We start from the raw sequence: 23,031 nt of genomic DNA, 5'->3' as shown, positions 1-23,031 counted from the left end.
CTGGGACAGTGGAAGGTGTCCCTGCCACATGCACAGCCTAGCAATAATAAAGGATCAGTGGAAAGAGCACTGGAAGAATCTATGCCTTTTATTTATTTATTTCAGAAAAATACTTCTGCTGAGTTTATCACAAGTCACTGAATAACGAACAACAACAAACAAAATCCATACAAAAACTGAAGTGACAGAAGAATGAAACAACCGGGAAAAAATACCAGAGACTGTTAATTTCCCCCACCCCCTCCAAAATCAAGAAATTTGCACTAAAGCATAAATATGGAAGAACAGAAATTCTCCTCGAGTTCCTTTGCTGAAGTTTGATCAGTTGAGTTCAACATTTTCGAGGAAAAACTGCACACCTCTGCCTGGCTTTTCCAACAGCCGTTCTTCCCAGAAAAACTCCACACGCAGCCCCGAGGACGAGGATCATACTTCACTGCTGGGCATGAAAAGTACTAAACCAACCTTTCATGCCCCATGAAATTTCCTGGAAGGCTGCAAACCACCCCCCATCATCTCCATCCACTGTTGACACAATTTGGGGTCCATCTACCAAAGGCAAGAGGCTGAGGCTGCTGTAAACCCCCAGGCACTGCAGCCAAGGCAGGGTGGTTCCAAGCTTCCAGAGTCTTCCTTGGAGGCAAGGAAGAGACATCCCAGAGTGGCCACTCTTCCCTCCTACCAGGAAGCCTATCAAAAATACCTTTTAAAACAGTAAGTTGAGGGTAAGGGGACCTACAGGAGACTGGAACTTGGCTACTGCTAACCCAAACATGATGAGTAAGAAGAATCCTAAACAACAAGAAGAAGACAAAACGCGACTGTAATGCCCCATAATGTAAGAGTCACTCAAAAACTGTATGTGAAATGCTACATCTGTTCTTCCTCCACCCCTTTCTCTTCCCAAGCCCATTCTCCAACTACCTAAGACAAGAGAGAACCAAGTGCTGGTATTTCACAGCTCTTCTAGGCTAGGACAGGAAAACACTACACTTCACCCCAAAAACCACAGGCTACTAATTCCTGACCTCCTTAGGTTGGATAATGGATGCAGACTACTAAAGCACCTCAAGCCCGTGGGAAAGGGTGCAAGGAATCGTGTCCCACTGGAAGTTTGGGATAATCTCCATCACTTTCTGCACTGTGGTGGACAAGAGCTCCTGTTCAGGGCTGGATCTTGGTGTTGGATTAAAGGCTGGACTTGGATGAGTTTGCAGGTGTTTTCCAACCTCACCCAACAATTCCATGGTGTTTTCTGCAGATGACACAGGGCTTGACAAGATGGGGCATGGGAAGAGCATCCACTAAGGGGAAGTGAGCTCATGGCATTTCATAGGCACAGTGGCCAAGGACAGACTGACCAGTAAGGGCTTGCAATGAAAATGCTCCAAGAAAAAGCTCTTTGGGCTGAAAAGAAGGCTGGATCTGCTGAGAAATGACACGGACACAAGAGCAGTTACTGCGGGCTTGCAGCCCAGGGATTGTGCTCGCACTACAACACAGAGATAGGAGCCCATGGCAGCCCCTCTGATGGAGAGGGGATTGCAAACCTCCAGGATGACAGTGGATATCACCTCACAACAAAGGCTCAGCTCAAAAAAAACCCAACCTGCCAGGTTTGGGTCTAACAGAAGGATGGGGATTTCTGAGGACTAAATATAGGGAGGGCAAAAAAAAAAAAAAGCCCCATCATCTATAGGTTTAAAAAACCATAAAAAGAGCACATGGAAATGCTTCAAAAACAAATGTCCCTTCTCCTGGTAGCTCTATCAAAAAGTAAACGAAAAACACACGTAAATGTAGCATATGTTGTACAGACATAGTAATGAGGGAGAGCGTTCAGCTACTGCTGTAGTGCAGAGGCTACAACATAAGGCACTTGGGATACAAAGCATCACCAGCTACTGTACGACGAGACAGGATTGTGCAAGTGGAAAAGCTGCCTGAAGCCAAGCAGGCAGGAGGAGGAATCATTCAGCAGCCGGGTTCTTGGGGGGCTCTATGTGTCACCTGTTAACAGAGTCAGCAGCTCGGCTGCTGCAAGGCACCGGTGCTGCAGAAGGAAAGGCCTGGCTGAGGCTCTGGGGAGGTGTCAGCCAGCAGTCAGTCCTGGAGGGCACTGGCAGGGGATGGAAAGAGGTAGGAGAAAGGAAAACCCTCTCACACTAGACCTTTTCCATGTCTTCCCAACATAAAGCTCTTTTCCCCCCGATCACACTGCACCACGGGTCCTGTCGCTGCCTCTGAGCCAAAAAGTGATTTATCCTCCAGGCACAGGCTACAAGGAGCAATGGCAAGGTACCACCAAGGGATCTGCTCCAGCCTCCTTCCCCAGCTCCCCTGAAAAAAGGGAAAGCCCTCTCCTGCCAGTATCTCTCAGACACTCAGACCTTGTGGGGATTGAGGAACAAGTGCAATTTGACCAACTGTCCTCATATCCCTGCACGTTTTCTCCCTCCAGCACCTCCTCAACGAGGGGGAGGAAAGGACAAAAGACACTCAGATAAATGGGAAAAAACCCAACTCAACTCAAAGAGGGGCAGAAAATCAACTGTCACCCGTTCCTCAAAACACGACTGGCGCGAAGGACAACAGCACCCGCCTCAAGCTGGAATTGCACTCAGAGAGAGCCGGAGTTCAGCTGCCTGAAGGGCTGAGCAGGGGGCACAGCAAGGATCAATCCTGGACTGCACATGGAAGAGCACCCCAGCTCCTCCCAGCTCGGTGTCCCTCTCCTCACCCAGCCAAGGGAACACACCACGAGTCCCCTGTTCCTGCCGTGGCAAAGCAGAACTAAAGCTACAGCCGACTTTGCTGCACAAGAGGCACCAACAGCAAAGCCCAGCTCAGGAACCGCCCCAGAGGACAGTGTGGGGACAGAGGTGCCACTACTGCTCACCTGCCAAACCTAGCCTGAAGTGTGGCACCCCAAAAAGAAGCCCAATGAGATGGCACTGACCCACAAAACCCCAAGCAGATGCTGCTCCCCAGCGGAGTCAGCGAGGGATCAAGCCGGTGGGATCTGGCTTTCCACAAAATCTCCTGCCAGCACGTGGAGGTGGCAGCAGGCAGGAGCGAGAGGGGAAAGTGGTCTGCAGCAACAGATGGCCTCTGAGGTAGATTTGAGACAACTCCATCTGCCAACAGCTACGCGTCACAAGCCAGGCTTTTCCTAAAATGCAAGCTGCTCCTTGCAGCCCCGGCCTCCTTCCCCTTCCTTCCCTGTCATCTCGTTCACAGCTCAGAAAGGGATGAAGGGGCTAGGATTTTTGGAAGAAACCCTGGATTTGATAGCACCTTGGGTGGATACAAGCGCTGTATCCTTTGGAAACGAAGAGTGAAGCTGGTGGCTGCCGATGGCACGGCTGGACTGGTACGGAAGGGACAAGGAAGGCTGAGGTGACAGCACGAGGGGCACAGTCCCACTGATGCCAAAACCCTTTGCAGCAGCCAGTTTGTCACCTGGATGTGGTCACGAGCCCCAAGAACATCAGGTCCACGAGGCACAGACAAGCTGGCAAAGGGCCTGGGCTGACAGGAGCCAGGCCAGCACTCAGAGCGGGGCAGCACTCAAGGATTCACATGGACCTGAGGATGCTGCTGCCCCACAACAAAACACTGAGAGCTGCAGAGCCCTGGGCTCAGCTCTTGTGGCTGGGAGGCCCAAGAGCAACCATGGGGCAGCCAAGAGAAACCCAGCTGGGGCAAGCAAAGGCTGGGAGGTGGACCTTCCATATGAAGAGGGAAGTTCTCCCCCTTCCCTGTTGCCCAGCTCTCCAAAATTCTCAAAACCAGGGTTCAGAAAACCCCAGAGGTTAACCAGAGGTCCACCATGAGACAAGACAGGGTTGAGCTTCCTCCATCAGACCATGGTCTCTCTTTGCAGCATCACCATCCTGCTGAGCGCTGGCCAGGTGTGCCCCATCTCACCTGAGAGCACCCCTGAGCCTCAGATCTCACAGCCCCAGCACACTCCCCCAGGAACCTGATCCCATAACACACATTTGGTGCCTTCAAGCTGTCCTGGCCCTGTCCCAGGGACTCAGGAAAGCACCATGAAGAGAGGGGAGGAACATGCTGTAGGAGAAAAAAGGATTGTTTGGAACCATCTATGATACATTTGTAACCATTAACCAAAATAACCGAACACTAAAATAGGAAAAAAAAAAAAAAAATTGGTTTACAACCAAACAGAGGAAGGCAAAACCAGGAGGGCTGGAAAAGGTTCCTATGAGGGGCATGGGAGAAGGGGAACGGGGCCTTTTTGGTTTTATTGCAAACGGTTCACGAGAGCAAGAAAGAAAGGGAGGAGAGCGAGAGACACCTTGGGAAGATGATTCCGAGCCTTTCAAGATGCTGCTCCTGAGGAGCAGGAGGAGGGGCTGCTCAGTCCTGGTATCTCGCCCTCCTCCCCAGGAGACAACCCTCGGCTTCTACAGAGACTTGAGCTTCTTGGTGCGAGGTGAGGTTCCGTTCTCCGCTTTCACCACTCCGTTTTCATGGTAACCTGGGGATGGCAACAGAGCTGTGAGGGGTCTAGAGGGTCATCTGAGGGAGCTGGGGGTGTTTAACCTGGAGAAAAGGAGGCTCAGGGGGGGCCTTCTCACTTGCCTCACCTCCGTGACAGGAGGGGGCAGCCAGGTTGGGCTCTGCTCCCAGGGAACAGGGACAGAAGAGGAAATGGCCTCAAGCTGCCATGAGGGAGGTTCAGATTGGACATTAGAAGGAATTTTCTCACAGAAAGGGTGATTAAACTTTGCAATGGGCTGCTCAGGGAGGTTTGGAGTCACCACCCCTGCAGGTGTCCAAGGAATGACTGGATGTGGCACTTGGTGCTCTTGGGTGGTGACTGGTCAAAGGCTGGACCCCATGATCTCAGAGGTCTTTTCCAACCTAAACCATTCTGTGATTCTACGGAGAAAGAAAGTTGGTCCCTTGCACAAGCCAAACCCTTTTTCCTCTCAGGACTGGCCCACAGACACAGGGAAACCCCAACAACATCAGGACACTGAACCACAGGACTGATGCCTCCACGGTGCCACCCTTGCAACACTCACCCGAGTCCCTCTTGAGCAGCTTGGTTTGCTGCTTGGTGCCGGCGGCGGCGGCGGCTCGCTTCCGACTGCTCTGCTCGTTCCAGTACTCCCTCCAGCGCCGCAGCTGGAAGTGGATGAAGCGCCACATCACCGAGGCCTGGAAGAGGCACACCAACAGCAGCACACTCATTCTGCCAGGGGCGGAGAAGAGGCAGGCTGAGAACACAGCAGCGAGGCCACCCCCAGCCCAGCCTTCCCCCCTCACCGGGGCTGGTGGCCGAGGTCCCCCTGCATGGCAGACGCCATCCTTCCAGCCACCATCTCTCCTTTCTGCCAAGCCTGAGCCCAGAGCAGCCACTTTCCTTTCCCTGCACACCAAAAAGCCCTCACGTGCTCCTCATTGAGTCTTTCAACTTTAGGGCAGGAATGGAAGAACAGGATCATCTCAACCAGCACTGCCCAAACCACAACATGGCACAGTCAAGGTACGATGTTCCCGGATGGTCTGTACATCTAAAAGGTGGAAGGGAGCTAAGAAAGTCCCTCAAACCCTCAGGTGTGCCAGCAGTCCATGGCTTCAAAAAGCTTGGGAAGGACCAGGCCTAGCAAGTTCTGAACTGAACCCACAGCTGCTGCAAGGGTGAGAAAGGCTCCCGGTCTTGACTGCAAGGCATGAGGAGCCCATCCCACCCTCTGCTTCCCACATCAACGGGCAGCCAAACATGTCCAAGCAGAAGGGAAAATACCTTTTCCTTCACCACATCTGGGTAAATGCACTTACAGGCACAACAGGGAAAGCCTGCAAGCCTTTCTCCAAGACAGGCTTGCACTTTATAATTTCACTTGATTTACACTTTATTTCCTGGCTTTTCCCCTCCTTTGTGGCTCTGTGCAGCCTTTAAACCCCTCCTTGCTTCCTTCACACCCCCTTCAGCTCACTAAGACCTTCCCTAAATGGAACCAAAATCAGATCCCCACTGCCTGGATCCCATTTGGACGAAGCTTGGAGCAACCTGGCCTAGCGATGGCATCCATGTCCACGGCAGGGGTTGGGACGAGACGATCTTTAAGGTCCCTTCCAACAGAAGCCATTCTGGGATTCCATGATTTCCAAACTCAGCAAAACCCACGCTGGGGTAACACAGCCAAGGAAGACACAGCAGACATTCCTACCTGAAAAGAATATTGTTGAAGAGGAAGCTGAAGAAGTTCCCTCTCTCGGGGTCCAGGGCCTGGCTCTCCACCCGCGGCAGCCCGAAGCCGATGACCAGGATGTACAAGGTGAGGGTGAAGAGCCTGGTGACCACGAACACCACGGCCCAGACGTTAAACCTGCATGAGGGCAAGCAGAGGTGTGGGCAGGAGCAGCCCCAGCGCTGACCCAGGAGGTGAGAGAGAAATCCAGGCTCTCCCAGGCTCTGGAGGAAGACAGGAGCCCCAGGCAGCTCCCCTGCTTACAGTTTCTCGTTGTTCTCGTCCGTGAAGTAAACCAGCCGTGCCATGTGGAAGAAGAACTCAGCCAAGTACTGCAACAGCAAGAGGATCAGCCCCAAGCGGGTTAAGCTGGGAGGGAAGAGGAAGAAAAAAGCATCACTGGGCTGGTCAACCTTCATCCTTCATCCTTCAAACCCAGCTACAGCCTCTGCGCTGCTGTTCACAAGCTGCAGCACCAGCCCAAAGCCAGACCTTTCTGCAGCAGTGGGGATAGGACTGCAATGGGCAAAATTCCTGTCCCCAAACCATCAACACAGCCCAAAACAGCAGCGGAGCTGGGATGTATCCAACACAAAACCCTATGGCTGGGAAGGTTGCTCCACTTTTTATCTTAGAATGGGTTGGGTGGGAAAGGACCTTAAAGATCACCTCATTCCAAGCCCCTGCCCTGGACATCTTCCACTATCCCAGGTTGCTCCAAACCCCATCCAACCTGGCCCTGGACACTTTCAGGGATAGGAAACCCTCCGGGCAACCTGTGCCAAGTGCCTCACCACCCTCACAAGCAAGAATTTCTTCCCAATATCCACATCTCTCCTCTTTCAGTTTAAAACCATCCCCCTTTGTTCTACCTACCTGCCTACCTGCTCTCCACTGAAACAATCCCATTTATTCCCTCTAAGCCCCTCACCCCGCTGAGGATTCCCAGGTGACTGCCAGTGCAGAAAGAGCTGCCCAGCCCCATCCCAGGTGTGGGAGGGGATGCTGAGGCAGGTGACTCACTTGAGCAGGTAGGCGCCGGCGATGTGCAGCAGGTAGAGCGCGATGCAGCGCAGCTGCCGGGGGATCTCCTCCTGGCAGGGGCACAGAAGCCAAATCAACCTCTCAGCCCTCTCCACCCACCCTCTCGAGAGCTCCCTCTCCTAAAACCTCCACCTGGCTCTCACCTTGCGGACTTTCTGGAAGTAGAGCTCGGGCAGGGCGTGCAGCCAGTACGCCAGCTGGCACAGGTAGAAAAACTTCACCTGGTACCTGAAATGCAGGGAAGAGCCACGTGAGCCAGCCCAGGCCATGGCAGGACCCCAAGAACCCGAGTGCCAGGGCAGCGCTGGGCAATCCCTCCATTGTTTGGAGCCACGGGATTTAGGAGAAATCATTTGTGGGCTGAAGTTATTTGTTGAGCTGAGAGAGCTGCACATGGAGTTTATCCAGATGCTTGTGCTCTCAGAAAACCTCACTTTTGTAAAAACCCAAGAAGGGAGGGAGGATCACCCCCCACTACATTTCTGCTGCAAAAAATTAACAGCAAAGAGACTTTCCCAAGGTGCTGCAGGAAACAGCCAGGATGAGTAACCAAGCCCACCGGGCCTTCCTCATGAAGGAAACCCTCCGGAACACCCTCCCCGGGCTCACAAATGAGATATTCCCCCCTTCCCCATAGTCTCACTGCAGCATCCTTGCAGCAGGGTGCATGCAGAGGGTGCTGTGCTGTCAGCACCCCACTCCCAGCAGGCAAAACTGTGGAGAGGAAGGAAGGGGCCAGCCCCAGAACAAAATGCCCTCACGAGTGCTTACGGCAGATAAACATGCGGGTAGTTTTCCCACAGACTCCGGGGGTTTGAAATGTATCCTTCCTGAAAAAGAGAAGAGAGGCAAGGCTTCAGCAAAACAGAACAGGTTCTGAGAGGGTGGGCTGATGGTACAGTGAAACGAGGAACAGGGGATGACACCCGAGTCTCGTCACAGCCTGCAGAAAAAAACACGTTCCCCGTGAGGGCCAAGGCTGAGCTCTGCATTTGTAGGTCTCTAGCACCCTTCTAAAATTTCACCAGGCCCCTTGTTTGGGGGCTGAAGGCTGCTTGCTCAGTTGCACAGAGGGTCCCAAGTTCAGGAGAGGATATTCTGGGGTTTGGAATGCTCTCGAGGTGTAGGAGTGAGATTCCTGTGGCACGGCTCAAGCGGCCGTGTGCATGGTCCGGAGGCTTCCTCCGCACTGGCATTTCCAACCCCAGTAGCACTTCAGCAACCAGAAGTGCTTCTGAAGAGAAAGAGGAACAGAAAACACCAACAAAAATAGCTGGATACGAATTGGATAGTTTCATTTTCCACCTCTTGCTTTACAGGGTGGGACTCCCTTCTCACCCCTGCCACAAGGATGCTGCCCTGGGCTTTGCAAGGAGATGCTGGCATGGGAAATTTGTCCTGCCCAGTCACCATCACCCATTCCCTGTCTGTCTCAAGCCCTTTTTTTTTGGCTGGGGAAGGCCAGGGAAGCACAAGGGTGACCTGCTCTGCACACTGGGGTGTTTGGGGAGCACATCACAGCACTGTGGGCTGCACAGCAGGCTCTAGCCCAGCAGCTGCTGAGGGACAGGTCTGGCACTGGGCAAGGGGAGCCCAAAAGCAGCAGCATAAACAATTCTGCCAGTTTCCTTCCTCAGAGCCCTATGGGGCAGAGGCAGTGCCAGCAAATCTCTAAAAATGCTGGCCTTGAAGGGAAAAGTGGCTCCCTAAGGGAGACTGGCAGGACCCTCCAAACAGTGGGGATCTGTCCCCAAAGATCCTTCCCCAGAGCCACTGGAGACCACAGCCAGACCCCAATGGCTGCAGGTAGCAGAGCATCATCATCACTTCACACTGCCAGAACAGTCAGATCTCTCCCACACCCCCTGTTCTTCCCTCCCCCTTCTTCCCCAAAATGAGTTTTCCCTCTGAATTCTTTGGGTTGACACATTCCCAAGGAACAGCATGATTTCCCTGTTTTCAAAGACTCCCTCACCATCAGCTTGCCAAGGAAGGAACCACAAGGAGTGATCCCAAAATTCTGCCCATTAGCCTCACGACCCTGCAAAAGGGACCCCAAAACCTCAAGGCACTGAAGGAAATAAGGAAGAAAATAAGAAGCTGAGAAAGGCAACAGGTCCTGGAGCAGAGGATGGAGATGATGGGGCCAGACAGGATTTCTGGGGCCCAGCTCTGAAAATAATTCACAGCCCATCTGCCTGTGCTTTGTACAATACAGGAGAAGCATCTCCCAAAACTGCCCTCACTCAGTGGCTGCAAAGATCCATCACAGCTGAAAGCTAAACTGACTGAAATGTGCCTGTTTTGGCCCAGGGGCTGGCTGGGGACTCTGCTGCCAGTGGGATTTTGTGCTCCAGAAGCCACAATTCCCCCCTGGGAACCCAAATCCCGGCCAGCCCGATGCCTTACCGTCACCACGACGTACAAGCACCAGATGACAGAGGTGAGGTGGAAGGCAACCAGCTGCCCTGACTCATTGAACTTGCTGTGTTTGACCTTGGAGAGATGCAGACGCCTGTTGATTTTCTGGGAAGGAGCAGAGGGAGAGAGAAAGAACAAGAAAACATGAGCCACCATCAACTCTCCTCATCCTCATCCTCCTCATCCCAAGCAGCCTCCAGAGATGAAGGCTCACCCATCACCACCTTAACCACCAGACCACCCCCAGAACAGCATTTAACTGCAGCAGGACCACCTCCCTCCATGGGATTTGAGGGATTTGAGGTAATATGAGGACACAAGACAGGGAATGGCGCTCACGTCCAGGGCATACTCCTGCACCACCGCGTGCAGGATGATGGCGATGAAGATGTAGAAGAGGATGGTGACCAGATCCTTCAGCCCATAGTGATACTGGACCAGCTCCCCATCTGCAAAGAGACCAAAGGGTGGGTCAGAGCCCCATGGCCCAAAGGATTTCCAGGTAAGGGCTTAGTGGGGAGCAGCTTGGATGGGGACACCAGAGAGGGGTCATGACTATGCCAGTGGCTGGGAAAAAGGGCTCTACCCGGGGTTAGTTCATGGCAGAGGTGGGTGGTTTCCCCTTTAACATGGGTGTGTACCTCAAGGGAGGGGACAGTGGGGACACTTAAAGCTTCCCCCTGCCACTGGGGACAGCTCGGCTGTGGAGATGGGAATTTATCACCTGGAGGGATGAAGAGCTGGGAGGCTGAAGCAGGTGACAAGATCAGGGATGCCCCACTAGGAACATCAGGGCTTGGGATGGGATTTCCACCCCCTCGGTTAGGATTCACCATTCCTTCATGATCTCCCACTCCTCCCTGGAAACTGCTGGAGCGGGATTCAGCTGCCTAAATGCAGATGCCTTGTGCTATTCAAAGATCTGAGGCAGCAGCACAGGGCTGGTGGATGAGAAATAGGACCCATGGGAGGCTGTGCTCTTCTGGAGCAACAGGAGACCCAACAGCACCCAAAATACCCCAGACATCATCTACATTTAGGTGACTATTTGCAGCCCTGCAGCTTATGGGAAGAAGCAGAGTTGGGAATGCTGCAGGAAGTATCCTCACACGAAGCTCAGCCCACCCCTGGCTGCTGCTCCCCCTCACCCCGATCCAGTCCATTCTCTCCTGAGATCGATGCTGGGAAGAGACTGCTCTGTCACCAGCCCTTTTTACCCTAAACAAAGCTTCATTCCAGATTTCTAAGATCTGAACGGGATTTACGAAGACACCTGGCACAAGGATATGAAAACACCCTGTCCTTAGGAGCCCCCAGTGCTGTGCAGACCCGGAGGTAAAAATGGTGCCTGTATCCCAGAGCAAGGTAAAAGACAGAACTGCCAGGCCAAAGAAAATAGTATCATTTACACATGCAATGGCTCTGCCTCCTCTCTCCAGGGCACCTCAGAAGCTCTAGCAGGAGCTGTGGGAGACACGGAAAAGCCTTGGAAAAATTTAGGTTCCTCCCAACAAGCTGCTGCACACCAAGGTCTCTCTCCCCACTAGCCCGTGCCCTATATTGATACCCCAATACCTGGTCCTGCGGAGGTGTTTCTGTGCCCCCTGAGATTTCTGGTACCAGGAAAGAATAAATCCCTTAAAAACCAGCAGCAGAAGTTGTCTGGACTGTGCCACAGGGGAGCAGGGACCACAATTTAATCTGGAGTCTGAATGATTCCTTCAGCCATAACATTCAAAGCTTTTAAGGGCAGAGCTTTTATCTTCCGCATGTCTGCCTCGCTGTAGCTCCACTAAGCCCAACACCCTGCTCCTTCTGTGGATGATTGCTCAAACACTCCCAATTAACTGCAGTTTTCTGCCACCAGGCCAGGCTCTGTGCCCCAGGCGTTTGGCTCATCCCGAACCCAGGGCTTTACCCAAACCACCTCCTGCTGTCTCCACGCCAGTGCCCAGATCCCTGCCAGATCCAGAGGGGCTCTGAGCCAGGAAGGCAGCAACCAGCAGCCAAAATAGGAGCAGGGGCTGAGCTTCCAGGCTGGAAGCTGGGACACCTCTTCTGGGCTGTTTGGTTCCGAGCTACACCAGCTCAGAACCGCCTGGAATTACTCCCTGTGAATCTGAACCTGCCTGGAGCAGGGATGCTGTGCACCACCTGCATCTCCACACCCTCCCCTCCAGGTGTCATCCCCAAAAATTAGCAGGACAGGGATGACATGTCCAGCCCCTGCTGCTTGGCAAAGAGGTAGATCTCTGCTGCTCCTCAGGGCAACAAGAAGCTGCTCCAGACAGGCAATCACACAGCTGGATCCTGCCTGAGCAGGCCTGGAGCAGGATCCTCACCCTGCAGGGAGCACTGAGTGGCCTGGCCATGGCAGAGAGAGAGAGTTGGAAGCCCCTGAACTCCCTGGAAAGCGTTTCTTTCCAACTCTGGCAGCATGAGGGCTGACAGACGTGACCAGAGTGCTCTGAGCCACTCAAGCTTTGCTTCTTCCCAAAATACCTTATTTTTGACATCTCCTTTAGTACCAGACAAGGTCCTGGGCAGTCAATCAGCAGAAGGTGAGCCCAGGCCAGCTGGCAGTGAGGATTTGGGGCAGACCAGACTCAACTTCCCCTGGGGATATGTGGAGCAGAGGCATCTCTCACCTGCTGTAGGCACACTGACATTATACTGAGGTAAGATGAACAGGAAGGCAGTCTTGGCTGTGACCTGTCAAAGACACACAGAAGGCAGAAAAAGCAAATCAGTTGTTAAGTCCATTCCTCTGGACCCATTTATTTTTTTCCAACCACAACGGGAAAGGCAAATCATCCAGGGAGATGTGCCAGCACCAGCTTCACTTGCAGAAACACTGAACCTTGCACTGGTCTCCCACAAAGCCCCAGATGCACGTCCAAAAGGAGAAAAAAAAGCCTGGGATGAGACATCAGGACACCTGAAACCCAGGGCTGTGATGCTTACTCTTCGTTTATTCAATCATAGAATAAAATCACGGAATATCCTGAGTTGGAAGGGACCCAAAAGGATCACTGAAGTCCAACTCCTGGCCCTGCACAAGACACCCCAACAATCCCAGCCTGTGCCTGAGAGCATGGTCAAAACCCTTCTTGAGCTCTGTCAGGCCTGGGGCCGTGACCATTCCCTGGGGAGCCTGTTCAGTGCCCAGCCACTCTCTGGGGGAAGAACCTTTTCTTAATATTCAGCCTAAACCTGCCCTGACACAGCTCCAGCCATTCCCTCAGGTCCTGCCCGTGGCAGCCAGAGAGGTGGCCAGTGACTAAATTGCACTTATTTCAAAGGAATGACCGTCCCCTGCAGCAAAGCAGGAGGCTTTGTGGGAATGGGGCAGAGTATCCACCCCACAGGATGCCCCAAAACTGCACCTCCATGACCAAAGCACCCTCGAGCTGGGGCCACAGCAAAACCCAGTGCACAGACGTCCGACACCAAACATGCCTTCATCCCATCCAACCCCACACTGGTCACCAGATTTTCCCTTTCCGCTGGCTCCCAGCCAACCCTCCAATGCTTCATAAGCACCCACCCTAAAACACAACCAGCCCCAAAAAATCCTGTGCCCGTCGAATGCCAATGGGGACGAGCTGCATTTCACACAGACATGGCTGCCACTGCTTCAGAGCTGCAGGGTATTAAAAATCCCAGCTGGAAATTGCTCCACAGCTTGTGGGGGAGACAGGGGGACTTTGCCAAGCGTTCCCATCCTGTTACCACCAGCATTGAGCAACCGGCGCAGGCAGCCCCGGCTCGGGGACAGCAAACTCCACAGCGTGTTTTCGTGATGTTTGGGGATTTCATTGCTTTTTCCACTTAAAAAAAAAAAAAAAAGAAAGGAATAAAAAAGGAAATCCCACATGTTGTGCTCTGTTTGTGGAGGAGTAGATGCAGGAGATGGAGACCACGGGCAGAGCTTGGGGTGGGAATGGAAAAAGTGCATCACCTGGCCTCAAGCTGGCTGAGGGAGACACTTCTGGCTCCTACAGACCTTGCTGGCTGGGAAAGCCAAGTTGCTTCATCCCAGAGCACATCCAGGACTTGGAGTTTACAACCAAACCTTGCCACAGGCTGGCACAGGGCACGAAACAAAGGCATGGAGCCAGTGGTGGCTGTGATGCTGCAGAGATGGGTGGCTATGGCATGGATGTGCCAACAGCTGCAGGCACTGATGGATTTACAGCTCCCCGAGCACCTGGCTGACATCCATTGCTGTAAACAGCTGGGAACAAGACATCAACTCCAGGTGAAGCCTCCTAACCTGCTGGAGAGGACACAGGCCAGAGCTGTGAGTCCAAGGAAATTACTCTGGAGTGTCCCAGGGTGGGGAGCAATGCCCACACAGAGCTCAGCCCCAACACAGTTTCCACAGATTCTCCTTATCTTCTTTCCCAGAGGGCCTGGTAGGAAGGTTCCTCCATCCACTCCAGCATCAAGCAATGCTTTGTCCCATATCCACACGTCCCTTTGCTTCCTGAAGCAGGGCTGAAGAACCACCAGCAGCTTTGCAGCCACCTCAGCACCTCTTCACCCCTCCTTACAGAGGGGCAGCAGGTTGTTTCCTAAAGTCTGAGTGAAATATTTGAACAGCCAAAGATGTAACCGCCTGGATGCAGGCAGGCTCCTGACAGACTGATTTCCACGGACATTTCCAGCCTCTCTGCTCCATGGGACAGATGGGGAGGTCAGGCACACACCTGCAGCCACTCACTAACGCCACCGTGGCAAAACTTGAACTCCTGGCATCCTTCCCATCCCACAGAACCTACATAGAGGGAAAGTCTCCTCTCAGGCACCAAAGGCATTTCTGTCTCCTGCAACCAGCTGGGAAGTGATCAGACTGACCATTGCTCACAGCACAACCCTTTACCGGTGGGCACAGAGGGACAGGTGACTCGAATGAAGTCACAGCTGAGCTCCACCAAGTGAACATCAGGCTCCAAAATCCCCCATAACCCTCCCAATATCCCTTCCACCACATCAGCACCCATTGCTATGCAGCCCTGAGTAGACAGAATGAGCAGTTTAAGCCTCCTGGAAAACAGGGAACACCTGAGCCACGATCCCCAGCAATGCCACCTCCAGCTCCCCTGCAAGGCAAAAACCAAGTTTCCTTGGCTTGGGAAATAGGGATGAGCACCAGGGATGGCAAAACTCCTTAGAGCCTGCCTTGAGCATTTCACAGGCAGCCAGGGAAAGCAGAAGTTCAGAGTGAGAAGAGCAATGTGAGGATTATTCAGAGGCACAAGACTCGCTGCCTGTTTGCTCTGAAACAAGATGCTGGTATGGGAAAGGAAGTGCTGGGCACGCTTCTGCCCTGCAGGGCAGCGAGTAAAGCCAGAGCTGCTGCTAAACTGCTGCTGGCAGGGGCAGAATTCATGGAATCACCGAATAATTTAGGTTGGAAATGCCCTCTAAGATCACAAAGTCCAACCATTCCCCCAGCACTGCCAAGCTCACCACAAAACCATGTCTGCAAGGGCAGGCTACACAATTTCTGAACACTTCCCGGTCCGATGACTCCACCACTTCCCTGGGCAGCCTGTTCCAATGCCTTTTCAACAAAGAAATTATTCCTCACATCCAACCTAACCCTCTCCTGGCACAACTTTTTAGAGGGTGGGAGAAGGATTTGTCTCCATGGGACACACAGAGCAGGGACCATGTAGCAAAGGCTGTGGATTTATTTCTCATTCACTCTCTGACCTGTATTAAGAGCACCTCCACGCAGAGGGAGATGTTCCTCATCCCAGCCTCATCCTGCCTTACATGAGGGATGTGGCACCTGGAGCATGGGGCAGTGGTGGCCTTGGCAGTGCTGGGGGATTGGTTGGACTTGATGACCTTGGAGGGCTTTCCCTGCATTAACGATTTGATGATTCTGTGTGGCCGAACCAGGGAAATCTGGGAAGTAGTTGTCCTGATAGCTCTCTACAACCACGAAGAAGAAACCACATCCTCAGCAGCCAAGCGAGTTTCTGGTGGTTAAAGCCACTAACTCACAGACCAAAGTGCAGATGGATGGTGAAGAGGCAAAACTCAACGTGTCCACCAAGACCAGAGTTTCCTGAGATGCCTGGATCAGCCAGGACAGGGATGAGGCTGATTCTCATGACCAGAAATCAAATCAGCACATCCACCTTGCAGCCCTGGGTGGCAGAGCAATAGATAAAGCCAAGCAATCCCAGCACTACCAACATTCACTATCTCCCACCAGGCATTTACTTCCTGATAATGTGGTGATTGGAAAAATCCACACCCTGACTAGCCTGGAGATTGCTGCCTAATGCAGAGCAGCAAAGCTCCCCCTGTCCTTTTTTAGAATCCCAGAATGGTTTGGGTTGGAAGGGACCTTAAAGATCATGTTCCAACCCCCTGACATGGGAAGGGACACCTTTCACAGACCAGGGTGCTCTGAGCCCCATCCAGAAATTTAGAAGATGCTCTTTATTCCCTGCCATGAAATGCTCCACATCAAAATCCCAACTCCACTTGTGCAGACGTGCAGGTGGCTTTTAAAAAGGTGTCTAAGCACACACATCCAGGCAGTTTAGAACCTCTCCCAAAATCTACCCACTGCAACTCTCAAACATTAATATTTTCAGGAATGAGGGATAATTTTTGAGCATCGTTCCCCAGGACACTCTGTGAACTCTAGGAGCAGCTGGCCCAGATTGGCTGTGGACTCCCCATCCCTGGAAGTGTTCAAGGCCAGGTTGGACAGGGCCCTGAGCAATATGGTCTAGTGGAAGGTGTCCCTGCCCATGGCAGAGGGTTGGAATGAGATGAGTTTTAAGGTCCCTTCCAACCCACACCCTTCCAGGATTCTCTGAAACTCACTTCCCTTCTCCAAAGCCTCATCCCAGCAGGATTTGTCTTCACCCCAGCCAGGAGCCCCCAGGCACACCACCATCCCCATGGTCCTGCTTGAGTTAAAGCTACTCTGGAGGCAGGAAGCAGCTCCAAAACTCTGGCAGGGGAGGCTGGGGGAGTTTCTGCAGTCAGAGCTGGGAAAATATTTCCAGAGCTTGAAAAACAACTCAAACTAATTACAGACAAAATGCTGTCCAAAGGCTTTTCTCACAACTTTGGGTTTCTTTTTCCCCCACCAGACAGAGTTTATTGAAAGACAAACTTGCTGATCCACAGCATGGATTGACACAGGCCCTATATGTAAACTGAAGCCCAAACTTTGGACCAAAGCCTTTCAAAGTCAACATCTGGCTTTGACAAAAAGCCCTTCCCAAGGGCGGTGCAGCCCCTCTGCCCCCACAGACAAACTCATCCCCCAGCACATGATTTCTACTGCCTCACCCTCCCTCCTGTTTATCCCCTTTTAAAAGTAAACCTAAATACTGCTTTTTTTTCCCCGTTTTCCCTTCTTCCCCCGCTACTCAACCCTTACGCCGCCCGCGTGCCTCAGTTCCCACATCTGGCAAAGATCAGGGGAGGCAGGAACGCATTTTGTTTTCCCTCATTAACAACGGGAAGGCCTTAATTTTTAGAGTACTACGGAGGGGACCGGGAAGGGGAAAGTATATTTAGCAGGAAGCCTGGAAATAGCAGCTCATTCGTCAGCCGCCTTCTTCTGACAGTGTCACAACCCAGAGTTTGGGAGCCCGTGACTCACGTCCCACGATCTGCACACAGGGGGAAGCCCAGCAAGGCCATGGAACCACTTTTAAAACAATAGTTTATAACTTTATTTCATCACCCCACACATAAGACTGAGCATCAAGTTTCCCCACCTCAGAGATTACAATAGCAGCCCCCATCTAACATAGAAGCTTCTCCAAAATCAGCAAAGTCTCCCCCAAACTCGACCCGACACCGCTCGCAGGAGCCACCCCTGGTGGGACACAGGTTAAACCCAGTCTGGTCTTGGCTTCACTTTTCTGCAAAGCAGGGTGGAAAAAGATATGCAAAGTGATTTCTGCATGAGGATGGGAAGCACCTGTTTCGTGTTTCTGTACAGACTTACTCAAAATAGTTTTTCACCAAAAAAAAAAGGGGGAGGTTTTTCTTTCTGGGCTCCAGCAACCACGCACACGTGGCAAAATCCCCCTCTGGCACCAGGCAGATGCACACCAGGTGTGTTTTCCCACCCTGAAGGCTTAGGCTGGCTGGGAAGGAAAAACACTTTGTAGTGCCCAGCTCAGGACAGGCCTTTTTGGGGAAACTCCCTCCAAGCCTGGGGCTTCCCTCCCTGCATAACTCAATGATCCTCAAAAACACACACAGCACTGGAATAATCAAATCCAACACACCTGTAACACCAAGGAGCAGCCTCATGCCACCAAATCCCATCATGACCAGTACCTGCTCCCTGCCACGGAGGAATTACCAGCTTGGTGAACCCATTTGGACGGGGAAAGGTTGTGCACCCAAAAAGATGCTCAAGGTGTAGCTTGTGCTGTGCTTGAGGAGCAGGAGACCCATGGCACCCCCCGAGCAGGGTGCCAGAGCAAGGAAGCACTCAGCTCCTGAGGGATGCCTGGGAAAAGGTTAAAAACCTTATTTGTGTCTTCCCAAGAAAACCTTCCCTGCAGGAAACGGCCTATTGTGAGCAGGATTCGGCCTTTTCCGCTGAGCCTGAGCTTGGCTGTGGCCACAGGCACTGGGGAAGGTGGAAGCCCGGCTGCAGGGTGGGAAGCAGGGATGCCAGGAGAAGGGACAGTGACAGGTACTCCTCACCATGGCAAGGAATCTCAGCTGCCACGAAAACTCGCAACACAGGTGGCACAAACGGGCACAGAAGGGTTGGAGGGCTGGGCAAGAGCAGAGCCTGATTTCTCCTCCAAGGGAAAAGAAAGCAGAAGGAATAAAAGTAATAATAAAATAAAAATAAACCACAATATACACAAGGAGCAAGAGCTGTCCCAAACCCCATGCCAAGGGGAAGGCAGGGATGATGCTGCCGGGCACAGGGAGCATTGGAAGCCGCCCTGGCATGGCAAGCATTGTCTCCCTGAGGTCTGCTGGGAGAGCAGCAAACTGCTGCCTTCAGCATCCGAGGGAGATTTAATTAAAAGACATTTAAAAAACCCAGAAACACCACAAACCCCTCCCTGCTGCCACCTCCACAGGGGCGTTCATCACATTTCAAAATCTCACAGCACCGTATCAACCTAAAGCACCACAGCAGCAAGCCCAGGTACCACCTCTCCAGGACGGGGCTTCCAACATACAAAACCATCTGCAGGGAGAAACCCTGAGAGAGAGATGCAACCTCTGTGGCATTTTCTTTTTAAAGTACGAATACAAAACTTGCAGCCCAACTTTGCAGCATTTGCATGTGGCTTTGAAATACAGCTGGCCCTCCTGGGTCGGTTTTGAAACCCTTAAATAAATACATATATACATACACAAGGACATTGAAAGGGGTTCGAGCGCTGGAAGAGACTCGTTCATTCAATGAGTTCGTAGTAAAAAAAGAGGGGGATAGAAAAGCAGGGGGTTCCAGCGGGGAGAAATTAAGGAAATGGATTTCCTCCTGCTGCGATTCGCTCCAGAAGGAGCCTTTCCTCCCTCGCCAGGCCCCCCGGCCACCCCTTTCCCATCCGGATTTGCTTTGAAACGTGGCACTGCCGAAGGGGAGGGTTCAGCGGGGGAGGCGGGGGGGTCCCAGCCGGCGGTGCCGCTGACCACGGCCCGGTGCCTCGGCGTGGGATGCCCGGAGCCAAGCGAAGCCGCACGGAAAGGGAAAGCAGGCGGAGAGGGAAGCAGCCGGAGCAGCGGGAGAGAGCGGCGTTCCCGGCATGGCGGTGGTGGGACAGCGGCCTTGCGGGGGTCTGCGGCCACCCCGGCAGGGTGAAGGTATCCCGTGGAGGAGCAGGGATGCCTTCCCATGGCCCGCAGCACAGCGGGATGGCCGGGGTGGGGAAAGGCCGGGGAGCGCCTGCCCCAGGCCCAGCAGCCGCCGGTGCTCGTCCCACGGCGCGGGGTCAGCGGGCTGCGGAGAAAACACCTGGAAAAGGGCTATTGTTAAAGGAAAAAAAAGGCGGAAAAAAAGGCCCAAAAAAAAATATTCTTTCCATTTCCAAGAGCTGGGAATATCAGACAAGGCTTGGCTTCTCGCTGCGTGGGGCTGATGTGCCCCTCAGTGCTTGGGACACCCCGGCAGCTGCGGTGGGTTTGGGGCAGGGGGCTTGACACCCCCTGTGCTCCCCCTTCCCCAGCCAGAGACCCCCGGCAGAGCTGGAGCGGGGGGAGAAGGATGTGCCACCCCCAAAGCCAGCACCAGGCTGGGTCCCCGTGGGAATGTGGGGAACCTCCGGGGCGGTGGGTGAGAGATGGGGAATGAATGGGGCGGCACTTTGACCCCCAGACCGAGGAGTCCCGCACCCCACAGCCCCCTCCCCGTGCGGGATGGGGGCACCGGCCCGGGTGCGGCCTCCCCCCGAGCCGAGACAGCCCCAGGGGGGACACCCCATGCAGGGCAAGGCGGTGGTCACCGCGTCCACGGGGTGGGGACACACAGCCAGCCGGTCCCGGCGGGGGGGCGATGGCGGGGGGGTCTCACCTCGAACATGAGGGCGATGAGGACGCTGAGCACCAGGCAGAAGCCGATGTCGGCGTGGTTGTGGATGAGGAATTCCTGGCTGAAGAGCGGGTGGCTCTTGGCCCGCCGGCGGAAGGCCATGGCCGGGGCCGAGCCGAGCCGAGCCCAAACTTCCCCGGGCCCCGCGGAACTTCGCGGAGCGCCGCGATGGCCCCGCGCAGGCGCCGCCGCCTGAGCCCTCCCCGCCTGAGCCCGCCCGGCTCCGCTCGGCCCCGGCACCGACCCCGCCCCGACCCGCACCGGGACCGGCACCGGCACCGCCACGACCCGCACCGGGAGCGGCACCGGGAGCGGCAGCGGCACCGGGACCGCCCCGACCCGCACCGGCACTGACCCCGGCCCCGGCACCGACCCCGCCCCGACCCGCACTGGGACCGGCACCGGCACCGCCACGACCCGCACCGGGACCGGGACCGGCACCGGCACTGGCACCGCCCCGACCCGCACTGGGACCGGCACCAGCACCGCCCCGACCCGCACTGGGACCGGCACCGGCACCGGCACCGGCACCGGCACCGGCACCGCCCCGACCCTCACCGGCACGGGCACCGGCACCGGCACCGGCACCGCCCCGACCCGCACTGGCACCGGCACCGGCACCGGCACTGGCACCGCCCCGACCCGCACCAGCACCGGCACCGACCCCGCCCGCACCGTGACCCGGCCACGGAGCCGGACCCAAACCGGGACCCAGCACCCGACCCCGCCCCGGAGCTGGACCCGGATCTGGGCACGGACACGGCCCTGGACCCGGATCAGGACCCGGCACTGGCACGGACCTGGACCCAGCCCCAGTACTGGCACCAGACCTCGCCACAGCCCTGGACACGGACCCGGCACTGGCACAGCCGCGGCACCGGTCCAAGAGCCGGGACCTGGACCCAGCACGGGACGGAAAGCTCAGATGCGGACCCAGACCGAGAGCCGAGACCTGGCACCCTCTACGGACACGGACCCTGCCCTGGACCAAGTCCCAGCGCCGGGCTTGGATCCAGCTCCTGTCCCCGCTTGGCACAGCCCTGAACCCAGCACCGAACCAGGACCCAGGACCTGGCCCAGCGCCAGACAGAGAACCCGGCTCCAGTCTGGGCTCCTGCTTTGCCCCATGCACACCCTGGCACTCCATGGCGGGTGGAGGCACCCCCTGGCCTCAGCACCCACCTCACCTCTGCACCGCAGTACTGTGCACATCTGGACACCCACCCATGCTTGAACCCACCTATTGTGCGTGTGTGGATGCCCACCTGCACCCACCGACTGTTTGTGTGCAGACAGCCTCCCACCTCTGCACCCACCTCTGCCCCCACCTGCCATGCACGTCTGGGCTCCCACCCACATCTGGACCCACCTCTCCATGCATTCAGCACCCCCCTGTGTCCCAGCACCCACCCCCTTGTGCACACCCTGACACCTTGCTCTGCAACCCAAAGTCCCAGTGCTGAACCCCAAATCTCCCTCATTAACCACGGAAAGGCCTGAGGCATGAGGTGCCTTCCATATCCCACCCCGTTCTCAAATCCACACCCCAGCTCCGCTTGGGCTGTAGCAGTGGGGACAATCCAAACAGGTCTCCAGGGCAGAACAGTGGAACATTTGCTGTTATTTATTGAAGTCAATCCCTAAAATCCTCCCCAAAGCTCCTCAGGGAGCTCCAAGGACATTAGGAGAGTGGGCAGGGCCCTTTGGTGGCTTTGCTTAGGAAAATCAAGGTATAAACAGTGTTTTGATTTGAAAGATCTCCCTTCAAGCAAAACAAGCACTGGATCCTTTTGCTTCCAGGGTCTTGTTCAGCTCCTCCAAACATCCCTGGATCCCCACGGATCCCTCACAGATCCGTCTTGTGTCCAGTGAGGATGGATTCACAGGAGGGGGAAAACACCACTCCAGCACATTTGAGGGAACTTGAGCCATCTCAAACCTGGTGCTGAGAGCACAAAGCATTTTCCTCCAGCCAAATCCAGCCCGGGAAGCAGAGTCCCTGGGTCCTCATTAAGCACTCGGTCCTATTAGGCAAGTCCTGATTAGCTGGGCTTACCCTCTGCTCCCCCCCTCCGTGGTATTGTTTAGCCTTGGAGCCATGGGCACAGAGCTGCAGCCTGGGCCCTGCCTTTTACAGGAACACTGAAGGCACCAGAAAGGGATTTGCAGCAAACCAAATTTAATTAAAGGGGGAAAAAATATCCAAAGTTCCAGCTCGGAAAAAACAAATAACAACAGCCCCAGGGCAAATAATTCTGTTTTCTGTAATGTCCAAGTATTGTGTTTCAATGTTGTTGGAAGTGAAAAGATGTTTGTTTTTTTCTGGGGAAATCTTTCTTGAGCTAGTTTTGGGGTGGGGTGGGGGGTGTTACATCATCTTGGAGCTGGAGGGAATGTTTTTCATCCAGCCCAAAACCTGGCACCCAGGGACAGTACTCAGAAACTGGGCTGCTGGAAGGTGAGATTGCAGCAGGGCCGGGGCAGGGCTGCTGCCACCCTCGAGCCCTGTTGGTACAACTCCATCCTGCTTTATTTTGCCTTGAAAGAGGGACGAGAGTGACCCATTAAAAATAACAAGCCGAGGGGACGGCGCCAGCGGTCAGGACAGCCACATTCCCACATTCCCAAACCCAGGCAGTCACCTGGGTATTGTTTCATTTCTTAGGGACATAGCCTTTGTTCCTGCCTGTTTGCTCCTTTTTCCAGATCACCAGAGAGTGGCACGGCCAGTTCTCCTGGGGAGCCCATGGGTCACTCCCTGCATTGTCAAAATTCATGCTC

General features: G+C 54.4%; 1 protein-coding gene across 1 annotated transcript; it reads right to left on the bottom strand.

Moving 5' to 3' along the window:
* Nucleotides 1-70: 70 nt before the first annotated feature.
* Nucleotides 71-20,458, bottom strand: TRAM2 (translocation associated membrane protein 2). Its single transcript, XM_042032785.1, has 11 exons — nucleotides 20,233-20,458; nucleotides 12,344-12,407; nucleotides 10,035-10,144; nucleotides 9,684-9,800; nucleotides 8,046-8,104; nucleotides 7,418-7,502; nucleotides 7,254-7,324; nucleotides 6,495-6,599; nucleotides 6,210-6,368; nucleotides 5,058-5,227; nucleotides 71-4,507 (listed from the first exon to the last, which is right to left on the bottom strand). The coding sequence occupies exons 1-11, from the start codon at nucleotides 20,350-20,352 to the stop codon at nucleotides 4,434-4,436; spliced, it is 1,134 nt and encodes a 377-aa protein (XP_041888719.1). The 5' UTR covers nucleotides 20,353-20,458; the 3' UTR covers nucleotides 71-4,433.
* Nucleotides 20,459-23,031: the final 2,573 nt, after the last annotated feature.

Source organism: Corvus kubaryi, unplaced genomic scaffold (genome assembly GCF_017639235.1).
Source record: "Corvus kubaryi isolate FWS band 111438036 unplaced genomic scaffold, C.kubaryi_AGA036_p1.0 37354, whole genome shotgun sequence".
NCBI classification, from domain to species: Eukaryota; Metazoa; Chordata; class Aves; order Passeriformes; family Corvidae; genus Corvus; species Corvus kubaryi.
The sequence above is the reverse complement of the archived record's forward strand: the minus strand, read 5'-3'. Positions and strand labels throughout refer to the sequence as shown.